Source organism: Mytilus trossulus, chromosome 1 (genome assembly GCF_036588685.1).
Source record: "Mytilus trossulus isolate FHL-02 chromosome 1, PNRI_Mtr1.1.1.hap1, whole genome shotgun sequence".
Lineage (NCBI taxonomy): Eukaryota > Metazoa > Mollusca > Bivalvia > Mytilida > Mytilidae > Mytilus > Mytilus trossulus.
In genome coordinates this window covers 88775239-88798205 of record NC_086373.1, presented here as the reverse complement: position 1 = coordinate 88798205, position 22967 = coordinate 88775239, and the positions used below count along the sequence as shown (strand labels likewise).

The 22967-nt window shown below is 30.0% G+C and overlaps 1 protein-coding gene across 14 annotated transcripts in view; it reads left to right on the top strand.

Moving 5' to 3' along the window:
- Positions 1 to 19804, top strand: part of LOC134688978 (sarcolemmal membrane-associated protein-like) — a 60631-nt gene extending 40827 nt beyond the window's left edge. For 4 of the 14 annotated variants that reach the window (XM_063549482.1, XM_063549479.1, XM_063549480.1 and 1 more), the window contains 10 exons: positions 1902 to 2027; positions 2954 to 3016; positions 3891 to 3953; positions 4915 to 4977; positions 6058 to 6120; positions 7222 to 7365; positions 8767 to 8842; positions 9944 to 10217; positions 12786 to 12920; positions 14311 to 19804. In XM_063549482.1, the coding sequence (XP_063405552.1) occupies positions 1902 to 2027; positions 2954 to 3016; positions 3891 to 3953; positions 4915 to 4977; positions 6058 to 6120; positions 7222 to 7365; positions 8767 to 8842; positions 9944 to 10217; positions 12786 to 12920; positions 14311 to 14409 (1106 nt within the window). In that variant the 3' untranslated portion in view covers positions 14410 to 19804. Of the gene's footprint in view, positions 1 to 1901; positions 2028 to 2953; positions 3017 to 3890; positions 3954 to 4914; positions 4978 to 6057; positions 6121 to 6430; positions 6461 to 7221; positions 7366 to 8766; positions 8843 to 9943; positions 10218 to 12785; positions 12921 to 14310 lie in introns of all 14 variants that reach the window. The other 10 variants (XM_063549486.1, XM_063549478.1, XM_063549483.1 and 7 more) reach the window with 10 other exon arrangements.
- Positions 19805 to 22967: the final 3163 nt, after the last annotated feature.

Here is a 22967-nt window from a genome sequence, read left to right as displayed (position 1 = left end):
TTGTAGAAAGCCGTTACTATAAGGAAACAAAAACATAGAAAATATTCCTGCTTTTCATAGATATTTTCTAAACAAAGGAAAGGATTCTTTCTCTGCTATATTTAAAAAAAACTGAAAATGATAGGACAATAGGACTTTGCAATGTTAAGGAGAGTTAACACCATTGTTCAATAGCTATGATTACAGTTGAAAAAACAGTAAAAAAAGAAATTAATCCACAAGTCCCTATTCACTATTTTTCTTGAATTTGTGTGAAATATTTGCCACTGGATAAAAAGCAAATCAAACTAATTCAAATTTGTGTATGTTTGGGCCATTCTAATTGTTATCTAACACTGCTTAGTTACAGCCAGTCAATTGACTGCACTGGTTGGAAACCAAAGAGCAAACTTAATGATCTCAGTTTTGAAGTAAGCTTAATTTCTATTGGCTATGAGACAATCTGTTCTGGAACCCAAATAACTAAAGGTACCGACAGACCTAATAAAATGACTATGGTGTTGCTCCTCTTCAACATGATGAATTTGACTGTACACAAACCATTAACCAGGATTTGAATGGTACCATCTGAATAGAATAAAGTTTTACTACTTTAATACAATATGTATAATAAGAAAATTAAAACTTGTTCCAAAAGATGAAATTGTTTCTATAAAAACTTTAAACAAAATACCCTTAAACACATGCAAACTTGTGTATTATTACTTGTCAAGTAACTTTTTTACACATTTCTGTTTTATTTGTTATACAAAATTTAAGCTTGAAATCTGTATGTTAAAACACAATTAACAATGTTAAACTGTGAAAAATTGAAACTTGTGAAAATTCCTATCACAATTTAGTTGTAAAAGATGCTTAAGTTTTTGTGCCTTAAGCTATAGTCCCATTTATCACCATGATTGAATGAGATATTTTAGAATGCAAACACATCTAGATGTAGTTCATGTTTTACATGAATAATACATGTATGTCATCTATGTCACATAATTTTTATCAGGTTTTTGTAGAGTTCCATTCAACTGAACATGTACAAAACACGTGTTATTAAAATTGTTTATATGTTTGTTTAAGGATACCATTGAAGGGGGAGCTGTGTTTATATACACGAATGCTTATTCAAAAGGTTTTTCTATATTAAATATTAAAGTAAATAAAACCTTTTGGTACTGTTTGATAAGAAGTTTAAAATTAGAACTAAATAAATCTGACAGTTTAAAATATTGAAAGCAGGGTCTTTCCTTTTACTGTTCTTGATTACACATAACTAAGACAGCAACCCAACAACAATATTAATAAATATACATTGTAATGTAAAATTGCCATTCTGAACAGAATAATTTCAAGTCCAAATTTTGCATTGGTAGTTACTTCAAGGGATCATATCATCTTATCAATATTATTACAATTGAACAATACAACCTTATGGGTTCTTCCTATCCCTGACTTTTTATAAGTGATTTACTTATAGCTTGTTGACTTATGATATGTTTATATATAGTAGGGAGTTTTTATTCATGGAAAACTTGTGATTTGAGTTTTTGTAGCAAAGATAAATATCTATGTGCAACTGAGTACCAGGAGTAAAAACCTAAACATTATTGTAAAGTTGGTTTTTGTAGGGTACATTTGTATCATAACAATTTCTTCTTAATAGCAGTTTCTAGTATTTAAAAAGAATTTAAGGTGAAGCAGTGAAATTGGCTGGTTGGATTTGAAGGTAAACTTTTCAGAAGCCTTGCAGCAAGCAATGGATATTTCTTGGTTTTTATTTGGGAGGGGGGAATTATACATATCTGTTAAAAAATTGCATTACAAATAAAATGTTATAATCTTGAGTGAGTCAGTTAATCTTTATAACACATATACAAGCATTTAAAAGACGTCTTCATTGTTTATTTCAGATGAATTAGATGACACTAGAGCAAGGGTCCAAAAGAGTGCTGACGAGGCCATTCTACTTAAATCCAAATTAACAGATGTTCAAAAGAATGCTGATGAGAAGTCTGAAATGGTAGTAGATCTTCAAGGTAGGCTATTAACATCTATTATGACTTTCAAATAAAGATCATCTGTATTGGAATTCAACCTCATGGCTGATGAGTTGTTATTTATTCAGACCAACCCTAACATCAAAAAACTTAAATGTTTAGAAATCTCAATTGGTAATTTTATCAAAATTCACACAAAAAAATACAAGCATATTTCAGACCAACTAATGTTAAGAAAATACTATATAAAACAAAATTATCACTGTATGACATTAAAAGGAACGATTAATGTGTGTCAGAAATTTGATTTTAGTTTTTGTTGAGCCAAAAGTGAAACAAAGGGATAGTGATCAAGCAGCAGCAGCATTCACTAACTTAAAAGACCTGAAGGCTTCATTCTTTGTATATAGATGCCTTATGTTGTGAAGTTCCCGTCTGTCATATGTCCATTGTCCTTGATCTCATGGTTCTGTGACTACTTTAAAATAAAGTTAAGTTCTTTTGTAATGACAATTTCTCTCTAAGGAATAACCATAATTTAAGGACTGTCAACATCAAATCCATGGTCAGTACAGCAGGTGACATTTCAACATTATATTTTATTATTTGAAATAGGAATTATTTTTAATTATGGAATAAACATATATTCTTGTGCTTGAAATTTTAAATAAATTCCATGTTGATTTGGTATTATACTGTTTTGAGCAGGTCACATTATTTACCATACAATGTATTTTGCATAGAATCGATAGTGTTGTGCACAGCACAGTACATTCTATTGAAAATGTACTATCTTCTTTGAAATAGAAAGTGTTGTGCCCAGCACTGAACATTAAAGTACAGAATAAACATGGAATTTATGAAAACTTTCAAGCACAAAAATTATGCAAATTCCATAATAAAAAATAATTCCAAGTTCAAATAATAGCCTGTTATGTGCACTCTCATATATTATTAAATTACAGAACAATTAAAGAAAGCTGAAACTACAACAAAAGAAGTAAAACAACAGATATTAGATTTACGAGGTATGATTATTTATAACCTTAATGTTAGGGTGCATGAGGCTTGTTTATAACATCACATTCTTCATTTACCATTTCAATATAAAATAAATGACCATTTCAACTTTCAATCAAACTGGTAACAGTAAACTTTTACATACTTTGCGAATGTAAGACTGAACTGTGATTTTACTAACTAAAATTGTTCCTTGAAAGAAGTATTTTTTTTAAATTTTCACCAAAACAAAATATACATGGAAAGAAATGATTTCAATGTAATACTCTGAACTGCACACTGCATAGTGATAATGTGTAAAGAAATTATTTCCATGTATAATATATTCTATGTAATACTCTGAACTAAGTGCAGACAACATATATAGATAGCATGTAAATAAATTATTTCAATGTAATTATCTGAACTTAATGCATACAACATAGTAATAATGTGTAAAGAATTGATTTCAATGTATTACTCTGAACTTAGTGCACACTGCATATTTATAATGTGTAAACAAATTATTTCAATGTATAATTTTCCAAACAGTTAATTCCCTGCATTTTAAAAACATGTAAAGAAATGATTTCAATGTATTACACTGAACTTAATGCATACATGTAATATTTTTGAACTTAATGTCCACTAGTTTTAAACATATTTTTTTTTATACTAGTTGATTGGGAAAAAAGTTATTACAACTTATTTATTAATCCCTTTCCACATTGTGGGTGCAAGTGCTGCCTTGTACACATAAGTTATGCGTTAAAAAATTCCATACATATTATTTCAAAACATGTTATCCACTGCATTGTAACTACATGTGAATAAAGTGATATGAATGTTATATTTCCTAACCTAACATTTTACATAACCACTGCATGCTTCACTGTTTAACAGATCAGTTACTGGAAGAACAATCACATACCAAGACTAACCAAGAGGATTTAGTTCTAACTAAAAGTGAGTCATTTCTGAAAACATAAACCATTGGCGGATCCAGGGGGTGGGGGGGTTCCTGGGTTGGAACCTTCCCTTTTTGGGGGGCGATCAATGCATTTGAATGGGGAGATATAGTTGGAACCCTCCTTTGTCTTGGGTTTGGAACCCCTCTTTTTAAAATTGCTGGATCCGCCCTGGTAAACCATTGGAACTCTATAGTATACATGCAGTTGATTTGAAAATTTGATGTTCCAATTATTGTTACCTGGCAGTGAATCTGTAGCTAAGCAACACATTTGACCTACTCAAATTGTCATCCCTCAAGCATTTTATGCTAATTTGTAATCCTTGAAAACGGCTTGATAGAATTCAACAAAACTTGTAGGGACACTTCTTAGGAGCATGCATTTGTGTGTCTGTTATATTTTAGATGAGTTAGACAAAATTCAATACCAGCTTATAGTATAATTATTTCATTGCAGACAGGTTGGTGGGCAGGCCAGTGTAAACAACTCCTCCTACAGTGTTTACCCAAATTCTCAACCTCCACTGAAAGAGTACACATATTTCTTGCATTATCTATTATTGAGTTGTCCTTGGAAGTTTATCTCTTTTTTTCTCTGACTTAGAAACTAAGTAATTTTCAACAAAATCTATGAAAAGTGTACCAATTTTATTTACACAGCTCCTTCAGTTTTAATCCCATATCCCTTTCACCTCACAGGGCGATCCCTCATATGTTGAATTCATCCAGCTACTATTGTGGAATTGTTTGAGGGAAAAACAAATATTTTCCAAACTTGAAAACTTTAAAATTTACAGAAGACAGTACAATATTTTTGTAATCAACTCTTCTTAATACTTATCTTTGAAACATCACAAAATGATTTCACATATATTGAAGTTGTGCACCTGCTATTATGGAATTGTTTGATTTATTTTTTGTTAAAGACATTGCACATGTGACATCTCTATCTTTCAGAAAATTTAGAACAAGAGAAATCCAAACACAAGGACACAAGAAAAGAGCTGGAAGAAGCAAAACGTAATATTTGTTTACATATTTATTTTTGTCACATTTCATGTAACCAAGTCTTGTGATAAACCTTTTAACTGTGTATTACATTTATTGAATGTTACTAACATTCACTAAGGATTATATGAGTATAAAAAAACACAAAATCAAGATCTTTTTTAGTAAATAAGTAATGGCTTTTCAAACACACTGTCAGCATAAAAGTTACAAAAATAGCGTTAATTCAGTAGTAACTTGCAAAAATTATAACTTCAAATTCAAATTCCTGCTAACTTCTAATCTTGTAAGCATTTAGCAATTGTACTGTAAGTTATGTTTATGTCAAATAGACATCCTCCTTCATTTTAAGTTTAATTTACAAATTATGTTGTCTGGTTATTATTTAGTGACATTTGTCTCCCTTTCACTGAAAGAACATTTTATAACTTAATCTGAATATTGACTTCTCCCCCCATTCCAGAAATGTGTTATCTTATGATACTCAGTATTCTGTTTCATTAGTAACACTTTATTCTCATTTCAAGCTAATTGCTATAAATATGAGGCTGTATCACTTTGTTCAAGGACTGGAATTTTGATGCTTTCAAAATTAAGCTAACATTCCTTGATTTCAGATTCAAGGAGGATAAAAAAAGTTAACCCCTTAGTTATTCTTTAGTGGTGTTTAAACAGACTATTTTTTTACAGTAGGTTTTTGGTTTAGACACTGAATATTTAAAATGTATCTAAATCTTAAAATAAGCAAGTAAGTTTGTCTAGGTGAGGATAAATTTCCAAATCTATTGACACTTTGATACTTTTCATGTGTTTTTGTGTTCACCAAAAAAAAGTCTTTAATGGTCTATCCCACTGTTTAAAATAGGTAAAATTGTGTAAGAAACTAAGGATATTTCTATATAATCATGTTAACTGTATATGTTTTACTAACAGATTGAGATCAGTATAGTACAGATTTATATTTCACTGTAATTAAAAAGTCATTAATATAATTCACCATAACATTTCAAATATTACAAAGGTTGGCAGGGCAATATACCAGTACTCACATAATAACTTGCAGTCTATATGTATGATTTTCCCTTGTACTAGGCACCTTGTCAGAAACACAGCAATCTGCAAAACAAAATCACAACGAATCAGAACAACTCAAAAGTAAGTGTTTCTCATCTTTAACTGTTCTAAGCATTGTGAAGTACATTTTTGACATGATTTGCTATCATTTTTAATAACTAGTAAATTTTTTAATCATATAACTTTGATACATTTCTTTGAAAGTGATTAAGCAGAAGGTATACTTTCTTTTGAAATTACATTTATTCTTTTAAAAAAACAAATAATATGTTTCATGATTATAAGCTCTTACAAATTAAATTAAAATGCTTGATAAATTGAAAGCATTTGTTTTGAATTAGTTGCTTTAGTTATTTTAACCTTTTATGAAAATTCCTTCCATCTTATGAAGATGTAAAAAGTATTTATGCAGAAAATCAAAGTAAGAAAGCATTAAATTCAGAAAGTTTTGTTTATTTTATTAATTATTAAATTAAATAAATGTGCATGATTTATAACTATTTCAATATTGCATGATTACTGAAATTCATTTGTACACATCTACTCTCTAAATCTTTGATAATGTAGACTTCCCTCATTATACACACATTTTTTTAAAATTTGCATGCCACAATATTTCAAAAAATATATTGTATTTTCCAAATTATTGATAATCGTGTCTTTTTTGGCATTGTTTAAAGCACTGTTGAACTGGAGTATAATGAGCATGTAGTGTAGTTTATTGTTTGTACATGTATTTCAGTATGTTTATTTACATTGTTCTTCTGCATGTGTATAGTTCTTGTATTTTTATTACACCTTTATACACATACATATATATTTTCAAATACAAATGTCTGTCAATTTTATTTTTGTTATAACTTTTGCATTGATTTTTTTTTTTTTATCTGAATGTAAGTTTTTTTGCATGTTTGACTTTTGGTTTCAAATCAGCATGTAAGTAAAAGAGGAAACAAGTCTTTTCTTATCATTTTAATGAGTACCTGGCTTTCCATATTTTCATCATCTTTGCTTACTTTAATTTCAAGTTGTTATTGGTGTTGTAAAACTGTCCTTTTTTCTCTCTCATTAATTCGTTTGCCTTACGCATGTCTGTGGTCTTGGCTGTATGTCTGCAATGGCTTTTGGTTAAACTCTCTATCTTATGGACGGCTAATATCAGTCTTATTTTATGCCATGCAGACAAGGTACGTCATCTTCAGGAACGCCTTGACTTAGATAGGAAAGAACGATCCAGAGAATCACATCATTCTCGACTGACGCACTCAGACTCCCATCCGGGTTCTCATACTAGCCCCAATGTCAAACATCGAGGTAATATCATTGGTAAATGTCATTTTATTGCTTTTTATTTTTAATTTTTATAGCTTAAACATAAGAAACATCATTCAAAAATGAATATAAATTCAGCTTTCATCATCAATTATTACAACTATAATTAAATTTTAATTTCATATCAGAATGCTGTATTTTTGTCAGAAGTTTGGAAATAGCATTTGTTATGCATAATTGTTCAGCATATGGTATCTTTTTTGCATGAACCTAATTGATATAATGTTACTGGCATCATTAGAGAAAATTTGATCTGTTTGGTAAAGTACAAGGCATTTTTAGTAAGGGTTATACATCTAGAATAAGCTTGAACTCACATAATTGTTTTCATCTTTATTTTTATTCAATTATTGGTTTGCTCCTCTTGGTTAAACAGCTAGATCAAAGGCAGAATGTTCTTATCCATAAGTAAAACTTTTGATGAAGTTATACATGGTTTGGACATTTGTTGAATGCAGTTGTGTGATCTTAAGATCTCTATTATTAGTCTATGGCTATTATATCAATGGTTGAACCTATGTTGTTGGTTGATATTAGCCCCTCATCACATTGGACTTTGGATTTGTTATTCATTAGATATTTGTGTAGTTGTTTGAAATGGTTATGTAACAGGTTTTTCAAGAAAAGTGTCAGTCACCATGGTAAAATTCAATTCTTATTGGTAATTTTTTTTAAAACTTGATTAATATATGCAATATTTCATTAGATTTTTGTTAGGTATTCCTGTTAGTTTATATTATTTACCCCTTTCTTGTTTGTTCTACCTTGAGGGGATACTATACAGTAAAGATCCACCTCTGGTCTATTTGCATAGAATTTTGACTCAAATTGAGTTTTAAAAGTGTCAACATTTTATGTTACATATATTTTCGTTTCCTTTTCACCTATTTAAGAAGTAGTATTTGAAAAACTTGGACTCTTTTTTGGCAATATTGCAGAAAATTTCAGAGCTGTTGACACCCCTAAAGATTAACCCTATTGTTCTAACTTGTGTGTAGTATTATTTAGTTGCTGAATATATGACATGCAGACAAAGAAATGGCAGTGTGCTAATTTTTAGAAATTTAAGAACAATTTCATCTGCTTTTCCATTCATTTATTGTTTTCTCTCATTGAGACAACAGTTTTCAATGTTGCTCTTTGCAGCAGCATTACATCTCTCCTCTGTTCTACTGTATTGTGTCCCCTTAAAATGGTGTATGTAACACAATTCTCTTAAGAAATATTTTGCTGATATTTTGGTGAAGTTGTTAAGGTGTGATAAAAATACATCTAACTATATCTGTGGGATCTTTTTCCAGATGTGTCTCTTTGAAAATTTAATTTCAGTTCAAATAAATATATTTAAAAACAAGATTTAGAATGTTGACTTACATCAATCATTTTCTTTATTAGCTGATTTTGCTGCCTTGAAAGATGAGTGTGCCAGTTTGCGTAAAAGGATTCAAGCTATTGAAGCAGAGATGAAAATGTAAGAATTATTCAGTTCTATATGTGTTAACTTTAACCATACATACAGTAAGTGACTAAGAACTATGCAAAATTTCCAGAAAAATTATAAAAAGGATAATATGAATCTCCAAGACATTTAGACCTTAGATCAGATCAAATCAACGAAACTGAACAGTACAACAGACCATAATAAAAACAAATACCTGACTCCTCTATAAAAATAACAGACATATAAACCAAATGGAAACATCACACTGTAGAGATAGCCTAGCTAAGTATAAGCTCGATATGTGGTGGATTTAAACCAGCTTTACAAGCTATAAATAAAAGAAGGAACTTATTCCATGATGTTAGTTTACTTTCCTCCATGTTTTAGGGCAAAGTAGGGTTTAATATGGTTCTTTTTTAAATTCTTTAATTATTAAGGGCATACGATACAGTTTCAAGGGAGGTAATGACGTTGCTAACGTAATTTGTTATTTTCGCGACGTCAAACTGTGACATATCGGGAAAAGATGCATTTTTAGACCGATTTTTATCATTGAAACTGATTTAATTTGAAAACGAGTTCATGGACCCCTATTTTTCCAAACGGCATTTTGTTTCATTTTGCAGGGAGATTATGTGACCCAAATTTTATAAAACTGTAAATAGAGAATTTTTTTTAATTTTGATAAACATGCAGTAAAAAATGACGTGTTTTCCTCAATTCATGAACATTTGATAAATATAAGTTATTTCTGAATAAAAAAATTGCACATTTTTTTAGGATATTTTTGAAATACAGAAATTATCGATTATTTAACAAAAAACAATTTGTGTTTATCTTTTATAACAAAAAAGTTATGTCTTTCTTTGGAAAAAGAAATTACGGCCACAAATCTGAATTTTGAGCAAATATACAAAATTTCGACCTCATTTTACTCAAAAAGTAGAACATGAAGGTATATTTTTTACTACATATTTGATTTAATCAGGTAAAAAATAGCCTATATGCAAATTTTCATGAACTTGTAAATACAGGATCAAAACTGTATCGTATGCCCTTAACAACCAGGATAAATGTATTATAAAATCAGTATAGAACTTTTTATAATTTATAATGATGTATTGTTTGTAGGTCAAGGAAAGAGAACCTTCAGCTTTCTTCTGAGTACAACAAACTCCAAGAATCTTATAAACAATTAGAGGCCTTAAAACAAAAACTAGAAACAAAAGAAGCTGTGTGGCGGTCGAACATGACAGACTCGCAGAAAGAAACTGACCTTGCCAAACAGGAGGTGAGGCGCAGTCCAAGGGGCAGACAACCCATTATGGGAGGTCGCCTAAAAACGTCTGGAGTAACCAAGCCTACTTTGAAAAGTGTTTCTTCTGATCCTAAGTTGTCGTTGAAGGTATCATTGTATTGTTGTTGCTGGAAGCTTCTGTTGTTTAGTTTTAGCGATGGACCAATTACTATTTTCCATCCAGCTTTTGTTGTTGTAATGCTGATGCCTGTTTAGTTGTCAGATTATCATTGATTTCCTCCTTATCATTTACTCAGCCAGGCTTGTTTTGTTTAATTGATTTATTTACAGTGAAACTCCCCCTAATTACTAAGCAGACATGGAGTTATACTGTTGTCTTTTTTCAGAATTAACATAATACAGTATTTATTTGTTAGGAATAGTTTAAGTACAAAAATGGCAATACAAAAACATATATGAAATATTTGATTCATATCAATTAAACTAAAGAAATAAATGTATTTGTTAAAGCATGCCTGTTCATTTGTTAGATTGACTGTCTAAATGAATAGAGAAGACAGATTTACATTATTTTATGATGATGTTTCTTTTTTTTTTTTCTTTTTTTTTTATTACCTCTTAGTATTCTGAAAGAATCAAAGAAAGTAAAAAACTATTTTTTTTATTTTATCTGGAATTAATATTTTAACATCAGTTAAACTTAATTTTATTTGACACATTGTATAATATGATCCCTGAAAGAGTTTCCTTTCTTTAAGATTTAAGAGTCAGTAGAAATAAAAATTCTGTTAATGCACAAAAACTTGCAAATTTTATTATTTTAAGGACATGGACAGGCATGTTTACAATTTATTTTGAAAACTTGACTTTCTTCAAGAAATTTACTGACAAGTTGGAATTTTCAGGTCTAATGTTTTAGTTTCACATCTATAAAGTTATCAGGAACCATTGGTCTATCATTAGAGTTGATTCAGGTGCACAGCTATTCCTCACAGATACTGCTAAACATGCAGACAAATGTTTGGTATTTAGATGTGTCTTGAAGAGACTGACCATCTGCCATGAAGTTGAGGTCACTTGACTCATATTTCATAGTTCAGGGTTTTCAAGTTCCATTTTACGTCCAAGATCTATCCAAAATAAACCATCCCCAAGTAAAGAAACTAGACTACATATACTTTGTTGAGTATTTGAAATAATTATCATCAAATGCTAAGGAAGATTTTTTTTTTTTAAATTGGTGTTGATAGTAGCCAGTTTCTTTCATACAAGGAATAAAATTATGAATATATTTAAAATTTTATATAACATTATAGAATAAAAGATTGATAAGTTTGTAAAAATAATTGGAAATGCAGTCAATTTAATTTTATAAAATAAACAGCTTTAGACATTCCTACCAGCTACTATTACATGTAGATCTGCATTTTAACAGTTGCTTGGTTTTAATTTTACGACGGAAAGTGAAAAGGTCTTTTTATCTTTTTATTGTGTATGGAATCCTTGGTAAGCATTTTTAATCTGTACCCAGTCCCTGCTTTTTAAGTCAATAAGTTGTTATTTATTGCAAATCCTATTGCTACTTCTCCCTGGATTATGATATAGCATCATAAGAATTAATTTAGAACATGATTATGTGAAGTTAAGCATAGCAATTCAATAAGCAAGTCATTTGTTTGTTTGATAAACATAGATTTTACAACACAACACCTTTTTACAATTTTATGCTGAGAAGATGATTAGAATTTTTTAAATGCGAATGCAGACAATTTCATTTCTGTTATGCTGTGACATTTGTGGAGTATGTTTCTGGTATAGCATGTTAAAAGGTGATCATTTTGATTAAAATGTCATTCAGATGGATAACTGTGTGCCCCCAAAGACTTTGAAAAGTAGATTGTGTCAAAGAAAAAATAGTATTAACAATTAACAGGAGTACTCTACCTTTACAGCTGTTTTCATTTAATGTGTAGTCAAAGGTAATATCTTTGGTTAGCTTGCTTGTTAGTTGAACAGTGAAGTCATTATAAGGTCAGGTATACTACCCTCCTTTTGAAGTAGCCTAGTCCAACAGACAGATAGATTGGTTATATGTCGGACTAGTATACTCTTAAAGGAGGGTAGTTTACCTACCATAACAATGACTTTACAGTTCAGCTTACAAGCAAGAAAACCAAAGATATTATCTTTGACTACACACCCTATGAAATCGGCTGTAACATTTTTCGGATATTAAATTTTTATCTATTTTTAATTTATCAAGGGGTTGCCAAACAAATTTACTTTTACATTTGATTTTTTGCCTTTGTGAATATTATATCTGAAAGCAGTTTTTAAATGCTATAGAAATTTAAATAAAATTGTCAATTATTATATCTGTTCAATCGTTTTATTGTTGATGTTAAGTAGTAAACCATGTTCTATTAATATAGAGGAATTATGGAAAAAGCAAGTAAATAAACTGGTTATGAGCTCTGTTGCTGATCAACAAATTGTTTTAAGTGAATTAATATGTACTGATATATCTTTTTAAGAAATTTTGCTAATTACATACAGTTTTGAAGTAAAAAATGGTATTTAAATATCTTTAATACTATGATTGAAACAGTTCAATGAAGGTATGTGTACTGCAACTAAAACTATTGAAGGAGCATTTCATGGAATATCACTTGATTTTTGGCAAACATTTTATTAAACTTTTACATTTTTATTCAGTTGTGTGAAGCCCATGAGGAGATAGCCAGTCTTAAATCACAATGTGAAACTTATTCAGTGAAAAATGGAGAACTGAAAAGTGAAATAGCCAATATGGCTGAAGAATATAAGCAGCTATCAGATAGAAGCAAAGTGGTAAGTAACGTCAGATCTTTTCATGTGGAATTCACTTAGGTCAGATCATATACATGTTGAATTACCTGATGTCAGATTATTTACATGTTAAATTCACTTATGCCAGATCATTTACACGTTGAATTTCCTGATGTCATATCATTTACATGTTGAATTACCTGATGTCATATCATTTACATGTTAAATTCACTAATGTCCCTGATGTCAGATCATATACATGTTAAATTCACTAATGTCAGATCATTTACATGTTGAATTCCCTGATGTCAGATCATTTACATGTTGAATTACCTGATGTCATATCATTTACATATTAAATTCACTAATGTCCCTGATGTCAGATTATTTACATGTTAAATTCACTTATGCCAGATCATTTACACGTTGAATTTCCTGATGTCATATCATTTACATGTTGAATTACCTGATGTCATATCATTTACATGTTAAATTCACTAATGTCCCTGATGTCAGATCATATACATGTTAAATTCACTTATGTCAGGACATTTACATGTTGAATTCCCTGATGTCAGATCATTTACATGTTGAATTACCTGATGTCATATCATTTACATATTAAATTCACTAATGTCCCTGATGTCAGATTATTTACATGTTAAATTCACTTATGCCAGATCATTTACACGTTGAATTTCCTGATGTCATATCATTTTCATGTTGAATTACCTGATGTCATATCATTTACATGTTAAATTCACTAATGTCCCTGATGTCAGATCATATACATGTTAAATTCACTTATGTCAGATCATTTACATGTTGAATTCCCTGATGTCAGATCATTTACATGTTGAATTACCTGATGTCATATCATTTACATATTAAATTCACTAATGTCCCTGATGTCATATCATTTACATGTTAAATTCACTAATGTCCCTGATGTCAGATCATTTACATGTTAAATTCACTTATGTCAGATCATATACATGTTAAATTCACTTATGTCAGATCATTACATATTGAACCTCGATGTCAGATCATTTACATGTTAAGTCACTTATGTCAAATCATATTCGTGTTAAATTCACTTTAAAATGTCAGATCATATACATGTTTTTACTTTCAAATTAGTTTTATCAAATAGAAACAGCTCTTCTGTTTATTAAGGTTAACAATTTATATGATTCACTTACTCAATAAAATTAACACTGCATGAGGCAGGTGCATTTGACTCTTAAAAAGAACAAAAATCCATATATTAATCAAGATATACAAGGTATCCACACAAGAAAGACAAATAAAGGATTGTGTCCTATGTTTTGAATGAAGCCCAATATATTGTTTAAAGATATTACAGGGTTAAATGGTAATAATCTATTTTTATTGACATTTTGTAATTTAATTTGTGTATTTTGTATTTCAGCTATCATTTTGCTCAAGTATACCATTACTGATGTTACTATTTGCTGTTCTCGTAGCATTGTATCCCACATTAGCACAAATTACTGGAACAACACCATAATCAACATCATGTGAATGTTTGTAAAGGAGGTCATAATCATCCGAGTGTTTGAAGACATAGCTGAAAATGTTTGCATGTGATACTATTCCATATGTATATAATACATTTGTATATGAGTTTGAATGTTTGAGTAGAGTAAATGTGTTTTCTATGTGTATATTATGTGCTTTTGAGATGTACAATGTGTTGATACATATATTGTAAGAGTCGTGTATGTGAATGAACATGTTATACTTCAATATATATATATGTTACTCTAGTTTAATTTTTTTAAACATAAACTATAAGCAATAGTATTTATAAATAAAGTGCTATATTACAATAACTTAAAAAGTATATAATGATATAAACTTGTATAGAAGGAACTCTTATCTATTTTGTTTTGGAAAAAATAGTTGTTTTTGTATATAATTTGAAACGGTACCATCATAACTCTTTTATTACCCATACTGCACTAAGAAAATATTTGGAGGGAGTTAATGCCGCAGTGTTCCAGCTAGACCCCATTCTCAGGGCACAATAGTTTCCCTTCATTTTGCACACCCTGTGTCCTTTTTCCTATTCTTTTTAGGAATTAAGATTGTTTGGCTAATGTTTCCTTCTTTGAAATCCATTTACATCTTCCAAGTGCCCCATTTCCTATTTAGATTATGCCCTACAGAGCACTTATTTATATTTAGACCCTACTCTTCTTAAATGATAGCTGTTTTTTTTTTAGCTGGAACACTGAATGGTTTGAAAATGATCACATATCATTATGCTTTTGTTGTAATTATTTTATTTGTTTCAACTGTTGATTTACATTTAAACAATCTGTTTTGTTATCTTTATGTCAAAAGAGGCATTGGTTTTTGTAACTGTGCTTGTTGAAATATAGTGCTAAATGAAGGATATGTGCTGAGACTGTTAACTATGTTTTTCCTTATATGGTACAAATGTTATATTGTGTGTGTGAATTCAACTGTCTGCTCTAAAACAAATTAAAATTAACAATAAACTTAAATTCCTAAGTAGACATTTTGAAAAGTATATCATTTAAGACCAGAATAAATTTCCGTATATTATCATAATTTTTGGATAGCTTCTTTCTCCTTTGTTAAAACTAGTTCTAATTTCTAATTGCAGTCTTACAAGTTTCTTTGTTATGTCATTAAATTTCTTAAATGCTAGATATATACTGATAAAAAAAAGTATTCAGTTTAATAGATTTTCTAAAACACATAAAAAAATACAGTTCCATTAAAAGCATTTTAAGAAATTTATCAAATGCATAAAATATTCCTAAATGATATTGTTATTCACAATAAAGGTATTAGAATCCAGGACAGTTGTACATGTTAAATTGATTTCTGTGATAGAATGTTTGTTATTTGTATGTTAAACTGCAGAAAATTGAAACTTTTGTTTGTAAAAAAAATCAAACAAGTAAGGTAAGTTACTGGGGGAAATCTATAAATAGAAGAGGGAATAAACAAACAAGTAGAGAACATAATGAATTTTGATATTCATTTTAAAAAAGTAAAAACTTTTCTCTGCTGAATGATGTTGAGGGTAACCATAAGTGACATTGTTTCAATTTTCTGTGGTAGAGTTTGTTAAATAAAGGAATATTATATCCTTTGATTTGACAATTTATTCTTTCATTTGTCATTATACTGATATTCAGGGTGACATTTGATATAAGTAGGTGCAGACTATTTGTCAGTAAACATCTGTTAATAACAAAACAATTCAATATATAAAATTTCTTAAAAAAACCCCATCTGTTATTTAAAACGTGCTTACATAAAAAATAATTATTGTAAATGTTGAAAGACATTAATCAAATGATTTTAATAAATTTTAAATTAATAGAATAATAGAAATGGATCCGAGGTATTTGGTTTATTGTTTGTAGAGTCTTTTAAATCATTAAAGATGGTTATTGACAAATTATTTGTATGTGCTGGCGCTATAGTTCCACTCAGGTCCGTGTAGATAGGAAATTTCATTATGTCGACTGTTTTGAATGTTGTTGTTATTTTATAAATTGAAGTAGGTCTACTTAAATGAAGGGATGAAAATGAAAATTACTTTGGTAACATAAATGGGGGTTTATCTTTTTTTTTTATTATTAATTGTTATTTCCATTACAGTTGCTTGTAGAGTGTATGATCCAATATACACTGCTATGTTGCTTATAATTTTTTGCACAATGATTTAACCTTTAACCAAGTGATAGCATAGTTAGGCTGGTTCAATATCAATGTTATACATTCATTTTGTACAAAAACTTGAGAGGGGATTGAGGAGTAAATTTTTCTGGAGTGGTGGTCTCTAATTGATTGAGAATGGGTGTAGGTTAGAGTGGTTTAACAGACATGTATCTTTGTGGTTAACTAAAAATGTATTTGCTTTTATTCTATCTAGCTGCAAAATCAGTTATAATTTTTTTTTGTTAGATTTTCAGCGCTTTGTGACATTTATTAGGAAGCCAATATATAATATGTTTTATCCTACTTTCATACTTTTCTAGAATATCCAGCTTTCTTTGTGTATAAATATTATATGTACAAGAATTATTCTGTTGCCAAAGTAATGTATTTATGAAATTGTTGTTTTTGTTAATACATTTGTACCATAATTGTTATTTACTTTCTATTTGAGTGTTATCCTGGGACTTATATGGAATCAAAGTTTAATTTGTTGGAATTTTACCCAGTTAAAGCCTGACTAATTTGAATATTAACCTACAGTTACTGATTTGAATCTCATTTTGGAGTTGGGAAAGCTTTTTTTTTTAATAGTAAATGAAAAAATATATAATTAGATTTCATTAAACAGATTCCATGTATATTTAGAATATTTACCATGTTTTTTTAACAACGATTGGAAAGATATGAAGTATCCTAATCTCATCATAAAATGTAGCAAGTCCCACATAATAACTAGTTTGTTATTTTATGACTGTCTCCTTTTTGTCAATTTAAGTGTCCAGCATTTTGTGTGTAATTGTATACTAATTTAATTATATTTGTTGTATATCTTTATAACAATCACCACTTCTCTTAAAAAGGGCAGTATTTTCCTGTCTGACTTTTTCTGTTAAATTATTGGACTTAATCTACTCAAGACTTAAAGGACTTAAGGAATATAGACTTTTAGACATGTTATGGAATTGTATGTGTGTGATCATGATTAATGTGTGATTTATTGAAAGTAATGTCTTCCATACATAATTTGTATTTTCCATTACACATCACATGTATGTTGTGATCAGGCCAGTTAAAGGGAACAATATTCCTGTTGGATAAAACATCATCAACATTTTCATAAATATTCACATGTTAAATCCTTCTTTTAATAATAATTTGTTAAGATATTTTAAATCATTCAGTTAACATAGAAGCATCTAGATTGTGTACTTGAGTTATTATTACATTGTGTACGTTCTGTGTGTCCCAAAGATCCATTAGAAAATGTGTGTTATTAAAAAAAATTATAGGAAGAAAATTTTGTCATGTGCCATTAAAAATCCCAAAATCATAGATATTTATCCTTTTGAATAATATAAAACTGTCTCCTATATTTTTTTTGGTCAGTGCATTCATTTTCTGTTCCCATTAAAACAAATTGTGTCAGAAAAAAACATATTTACACAGGTGCTAGCTGTTGCTCAAAAAAAAAGAGATAAGTTATATGTACAATAAATAAATTTAAATACAGAAATGAATAAAAGTTGTTTTCTTAAATTCAAATGCAACATTAACATTTACATTTTCATCAAAAATGCTATTCTAGTTAACTGGGACACACAGTGGCTTGACATATCTAGTATATATAGATCGACCCTCACTGAGAATGACATTATGCATAATATAAGTCAACAGACATTCATTTTACTATTCATCAAAGTATAGAATTACAACTTTTATTTTCTAGAAATTCATAATTTTTATCGCTTTCAGTGTCCTCCTTGTTTACTACATGTATTATTAATTTCCTGAATATTATAAACAGAAAATTGAAAATGTCAATAGAATAGGCCCCAGATTTAAAGAAACAGATCTTCATAATTCCTTCCATTAATTTAGACTTGGAACATAATCTTTACCAGTGCTAAATGTGTTAACTTGTTTTATGCATAAAACCCTGATGTTTTTGTGTAAGAATCGGCATGGTGTATTGGTAATTTTCGGGCCACCTTAGTTTCTTCCTTTTGGTGAAGGGGCTTATGTGGTGGCAGGCACTTTGTTATATCTGCTTCTGAAGCCTAATATCATTTCTCAAAGGTAAAGGTTCATAGTCTATAACATCATTTTTAAACCCTATAGTTCTTCAAATCAATTACAACAGTCTTCAGTTATTAGAAAAATAACATAGGAGCTATAGCGATAAATAGAAACATTTTACTGCAGTTAAAAATTCAATACACCATATTCAAGTTTAGATGACATAGATGGAATTGAAACAAATAGCTGTAATTGGTATGCATTACAACAGAAAATGTAACATCATAGGCCAAACATTGATATGTTCATGTTTCCATTGATCAATGTCAACTTGCCTAAACACTGGGTTTGTCAACTTGACTTAATTCCTTTTTGCAAAGTCTCTGAACTTGAAATTGGTGTATTGTAATGGAATTATTTTATATTGGTAATGTATATGTATATTGTTTAACCCTTTTCACCATTTACCAGTGTGATTAAAATCACATAAGAGGGTATCACTAATATTTGACCATTTTTTTTATTAATTATATAACTAAGTAGACTGAACCTTTAATACCTTTTCGCTGAGAAATATCAAAGGTTTCTAAGGAGTAAGAAAATGTTAAATGGTAAGTTTAATGTGTGAAGAACTGCTTATAAAACTAAAAAGCAGCAATGGTTTAAAACTAGAGAGGTTTTATTTTTTCACCATTGAAGAGGTGCTGAAAATTAGTTTGAAAAATCGTTTTAGCATTAAGTTTAAAAAGTAATATACAAAATAACATATTTTTTACTTTAGGTTAATATGAAGGAACGACCATAGTCAGACTTCTATAATATGAGTTAAAATTTCAATGTGTATATGACAGCTGTACTACCATATACATTGTTATTTTGTACCTTCAAAATTGTAAGGTTATTTAATAGTAGTGAAGAAAGATATAGAATGAAAGGATTAAAAGACAGCCTGTATTATTACTTAAAGCTCCTCTCTTAATGCTGTAGATTTTGTTATTTTGCTGTTTAATATAATGCTTTGTCTGTTGTCTTGTTGAAGCATTGTACACAAAATCAGTGGAATATTATGTTTCAGTATTGAAATTTATTTAAAGAGAAAAAGCTGTTCTGATTCATTGTAAAATTCACATTTTTGTTTATAAAAGTTTATTATTTAAAATAAACCTATGCAGAATGCACCTGGATGTAGAATTGTGTTATTTGTCATCTGAATCTGAATTAGAATTTTAAAATCAATTAAAAATGTTCTATTTATTTATATTCAGATATCACAGTACATTGATAATGAGGCACTATTTTGCTCATCTCTTTGGTTTAATTTTAAGGCAGTTCCTGTTTTGCTCAGAATGGTTTGTTTTCAGAGTTTTGACATTTGGGAAGAAATAGGTATAAGCCATTTATTTCCAGACTTAATTCAGCTGAAAAGTCAAAAATATTAGAAGGCCAAATCAAATACTTAATTGAAGAACAATTATCACTGAAAATTCCCAAAGTTTTAAGGATTGCCTTTTGTACACCATCTATTTTATCTATCGATGATCAAATTACAGGCTCTGCTATTTGTTTATATATGCCTAATAGTTATCAAAGGTAACAAACGTGCGTCTCGTCTACATAAGACTCAACAGTGATGCTCAGATCAAAATAGTTAAGAAAACCAAACACTTTCTAAGTTGAAGAGCAGTGATGACCCGAAATTCCAAAAAGTTATGCCACAATATGGCTAAGGTTATAACCCTGGTACCTTTGATAACTCTTTATTTATGTCTGGGATAAAAAAAATCTCAGTATTTCAAATAATTCATATCTTTTCAAACAGTTAATTTTTAATAATTACATTAGATGTATGTTTCATTATAATACTTTATTTTGATTGGCTAATGGCATATCACTTGTTATTCCGTAAGCAATTGCATCACTCAATAAAACTTTTCATTCATGATAGCACGTGGTCCCACAATAAAGTGCACGAGTGTATAATATACAAAATTTATAAAATTCGTGTTTTCATGATCATAGCTAAAAAAATGTAATTATAAGTATTGAATGCTTCTTTTTGTAACTTTATAGGGTTGTAAAAGCGTTGACCGTGCGTACATTTTTAGAATGAAGCGCTTCCGCGCTTCATACAAAATGTACTTCGGTCAACGCTTTTACACCCCAATAAATTTACAAAAAGAAGCATTCAATTCTTAAATAAAAAAAATGACCATATAATTGATATGCATGTCAACAATGAAGTGCAGACTACCCTGCTGTTGATACCTTCGTGGACGAAACATCCACCAGCAGTGGCATGGACCAAGTGTTGTAAATAGTTATCAAAAGTACCAGGCTTATAATTTAGTAGGCCAGACACACGTTTCATCTACATAAGACTCGTCAGTGAGGCTCAGATCAAAATAGTTAGAAAACTAAACACGTACAAAGTTGAAGAGTAATGATGACCCAAAATTCAACAAAAATATGCCAAATCCGGCTAAGGTTATTTATGCAGGGCATATGAAAATCCTTAGTATTTCAAATAATTCATACTTTTGCAAACAGTTCATTTATAAAAGAGGGATATCATTTTTGTCTAGCCTTCGACTTTAGTCGAAAAAGCGAGACTAAGCAATCCTACATTCCGGCGGCGGCGTCAACAAATATTCACTCTGCGGTTAAAGTTTTTGAATTTTAATAACTTTCTTAAACTATACTGGATTTCTACTAAACTTTGACAGAAGCTTGTTTATGATCATAAGATAGTATCCAGAAGTAAATTTTGTAAAAATAAAATTCCATTTTTTCTGTATTTTACTTTAAATGGACTTAGTTTTTCTGCGGGGAACCATTACATTCACTCTGTGGTTAAAGTTTTTAGAATTTAAATAACTTTCTTAAACTATCCTGGGTTTGTACCAAACTTGGACAGAAGCTTATTTATGATCATAAGATTGTATCCAGAAGTAAAGTTTGTAAAAAGATTACTCCGTTTTTTCTGTAATTTACTTTTAAATGGACTTAGATAAAATAGTAACAAGAGGAATATTTTTATTGATTTTTTGCCTCATTGTTGTTTAGCCTGCGATTTACAGCAAAAATAGGCGAGACACTGGGTTCCATGGAACCCTTACACATTTTATTGTCTATACCTCACAAACTGCTCTGTAGCACCATCCTTAGTAGAATGAAACTTGAAGTCAATAAGATATTAAGAGATGAACAAGCTGGCTTCAGACAAGAAAGATCATGTGTAGACCAAAATAGACACATTGCGAATTATTTTTGAACAGACAATGAAATGGCAGACAACACTTTACCTTCATTTTGTGGATTTTCAGAGGGCTTTCGATAGCATTGACCATCAGGTCCACTGGAACATTCTGGGACGCTATGGAATTCCACAAAAGATCATCAAAATGATAAATGTGCTATACGACTAATTTTCCTGTCAAGTTATACACTGGAATTTGACCGAAACCATTCCCAGTTGCAACTGGAGTATGTCAAGGTTGTCTTCTCTTTCTCTGCTCCTTTTCCTAATAGCAGTTGACTTGGTTGTTAAATCAGCCTACAGAGATCAGAAAGGTATTGTATGGACTCACAACACGTCTTGAAAACATAGAATTTGCTGATGACATTTGTACACTATCCCATCGCTTCCAAGATTCACAACATCAGGCCAAAAGTCTTGAAACATTAGCAAAACAGGCACATACATCAACACACAGAAAACTAAATCAATGAGGCTAAATACAAACCAGCAAGATCGACGACTCTACTGTTCAAGATGCACAACAATTCAATTACCTTAGAAGTATTTTCAGTACACCAGGAGACACAGACGAAGACATATCGACAAGAAAAAAGAAAGCACGGCAGGTATTTTTAATGACTAATCCTGTTTGGAGGAGTACTGCTTTAAGAGCCAGCACACAGTTAATGATATGTACCACCAATGTCAAATCTGCACTCTTATAAGGATCAGAAACCTGAAGAGAAACAGCTGCATCTATACAAACTTTTGTCAAATGAAACATACTCAACATCAGATGACCAAACAAAATATCCATCAATGAGTTATGGAAAAGAACAAAACAACAGCCAACAATTCAGATGATAAGAAAAAGAAAGCGGAAGTGGGTCGGACATACCCTAAAAAAAGACAAACATTACCAAGCAAACCCTTGAATGGAACTCACAAGGACATCGAAAAATGTGGAGGCCAAACAAACACCTGCCGCAGGGGACTTACGACTGAGCTGACGTGAAGACTTAACGAACAGCCATGGAGAGAAAGAAATGGAGAGAAACTGAAGTTGCCCTATGTCCCCATTGGGACGAAGTGGATTAAGTCAAGTAAGT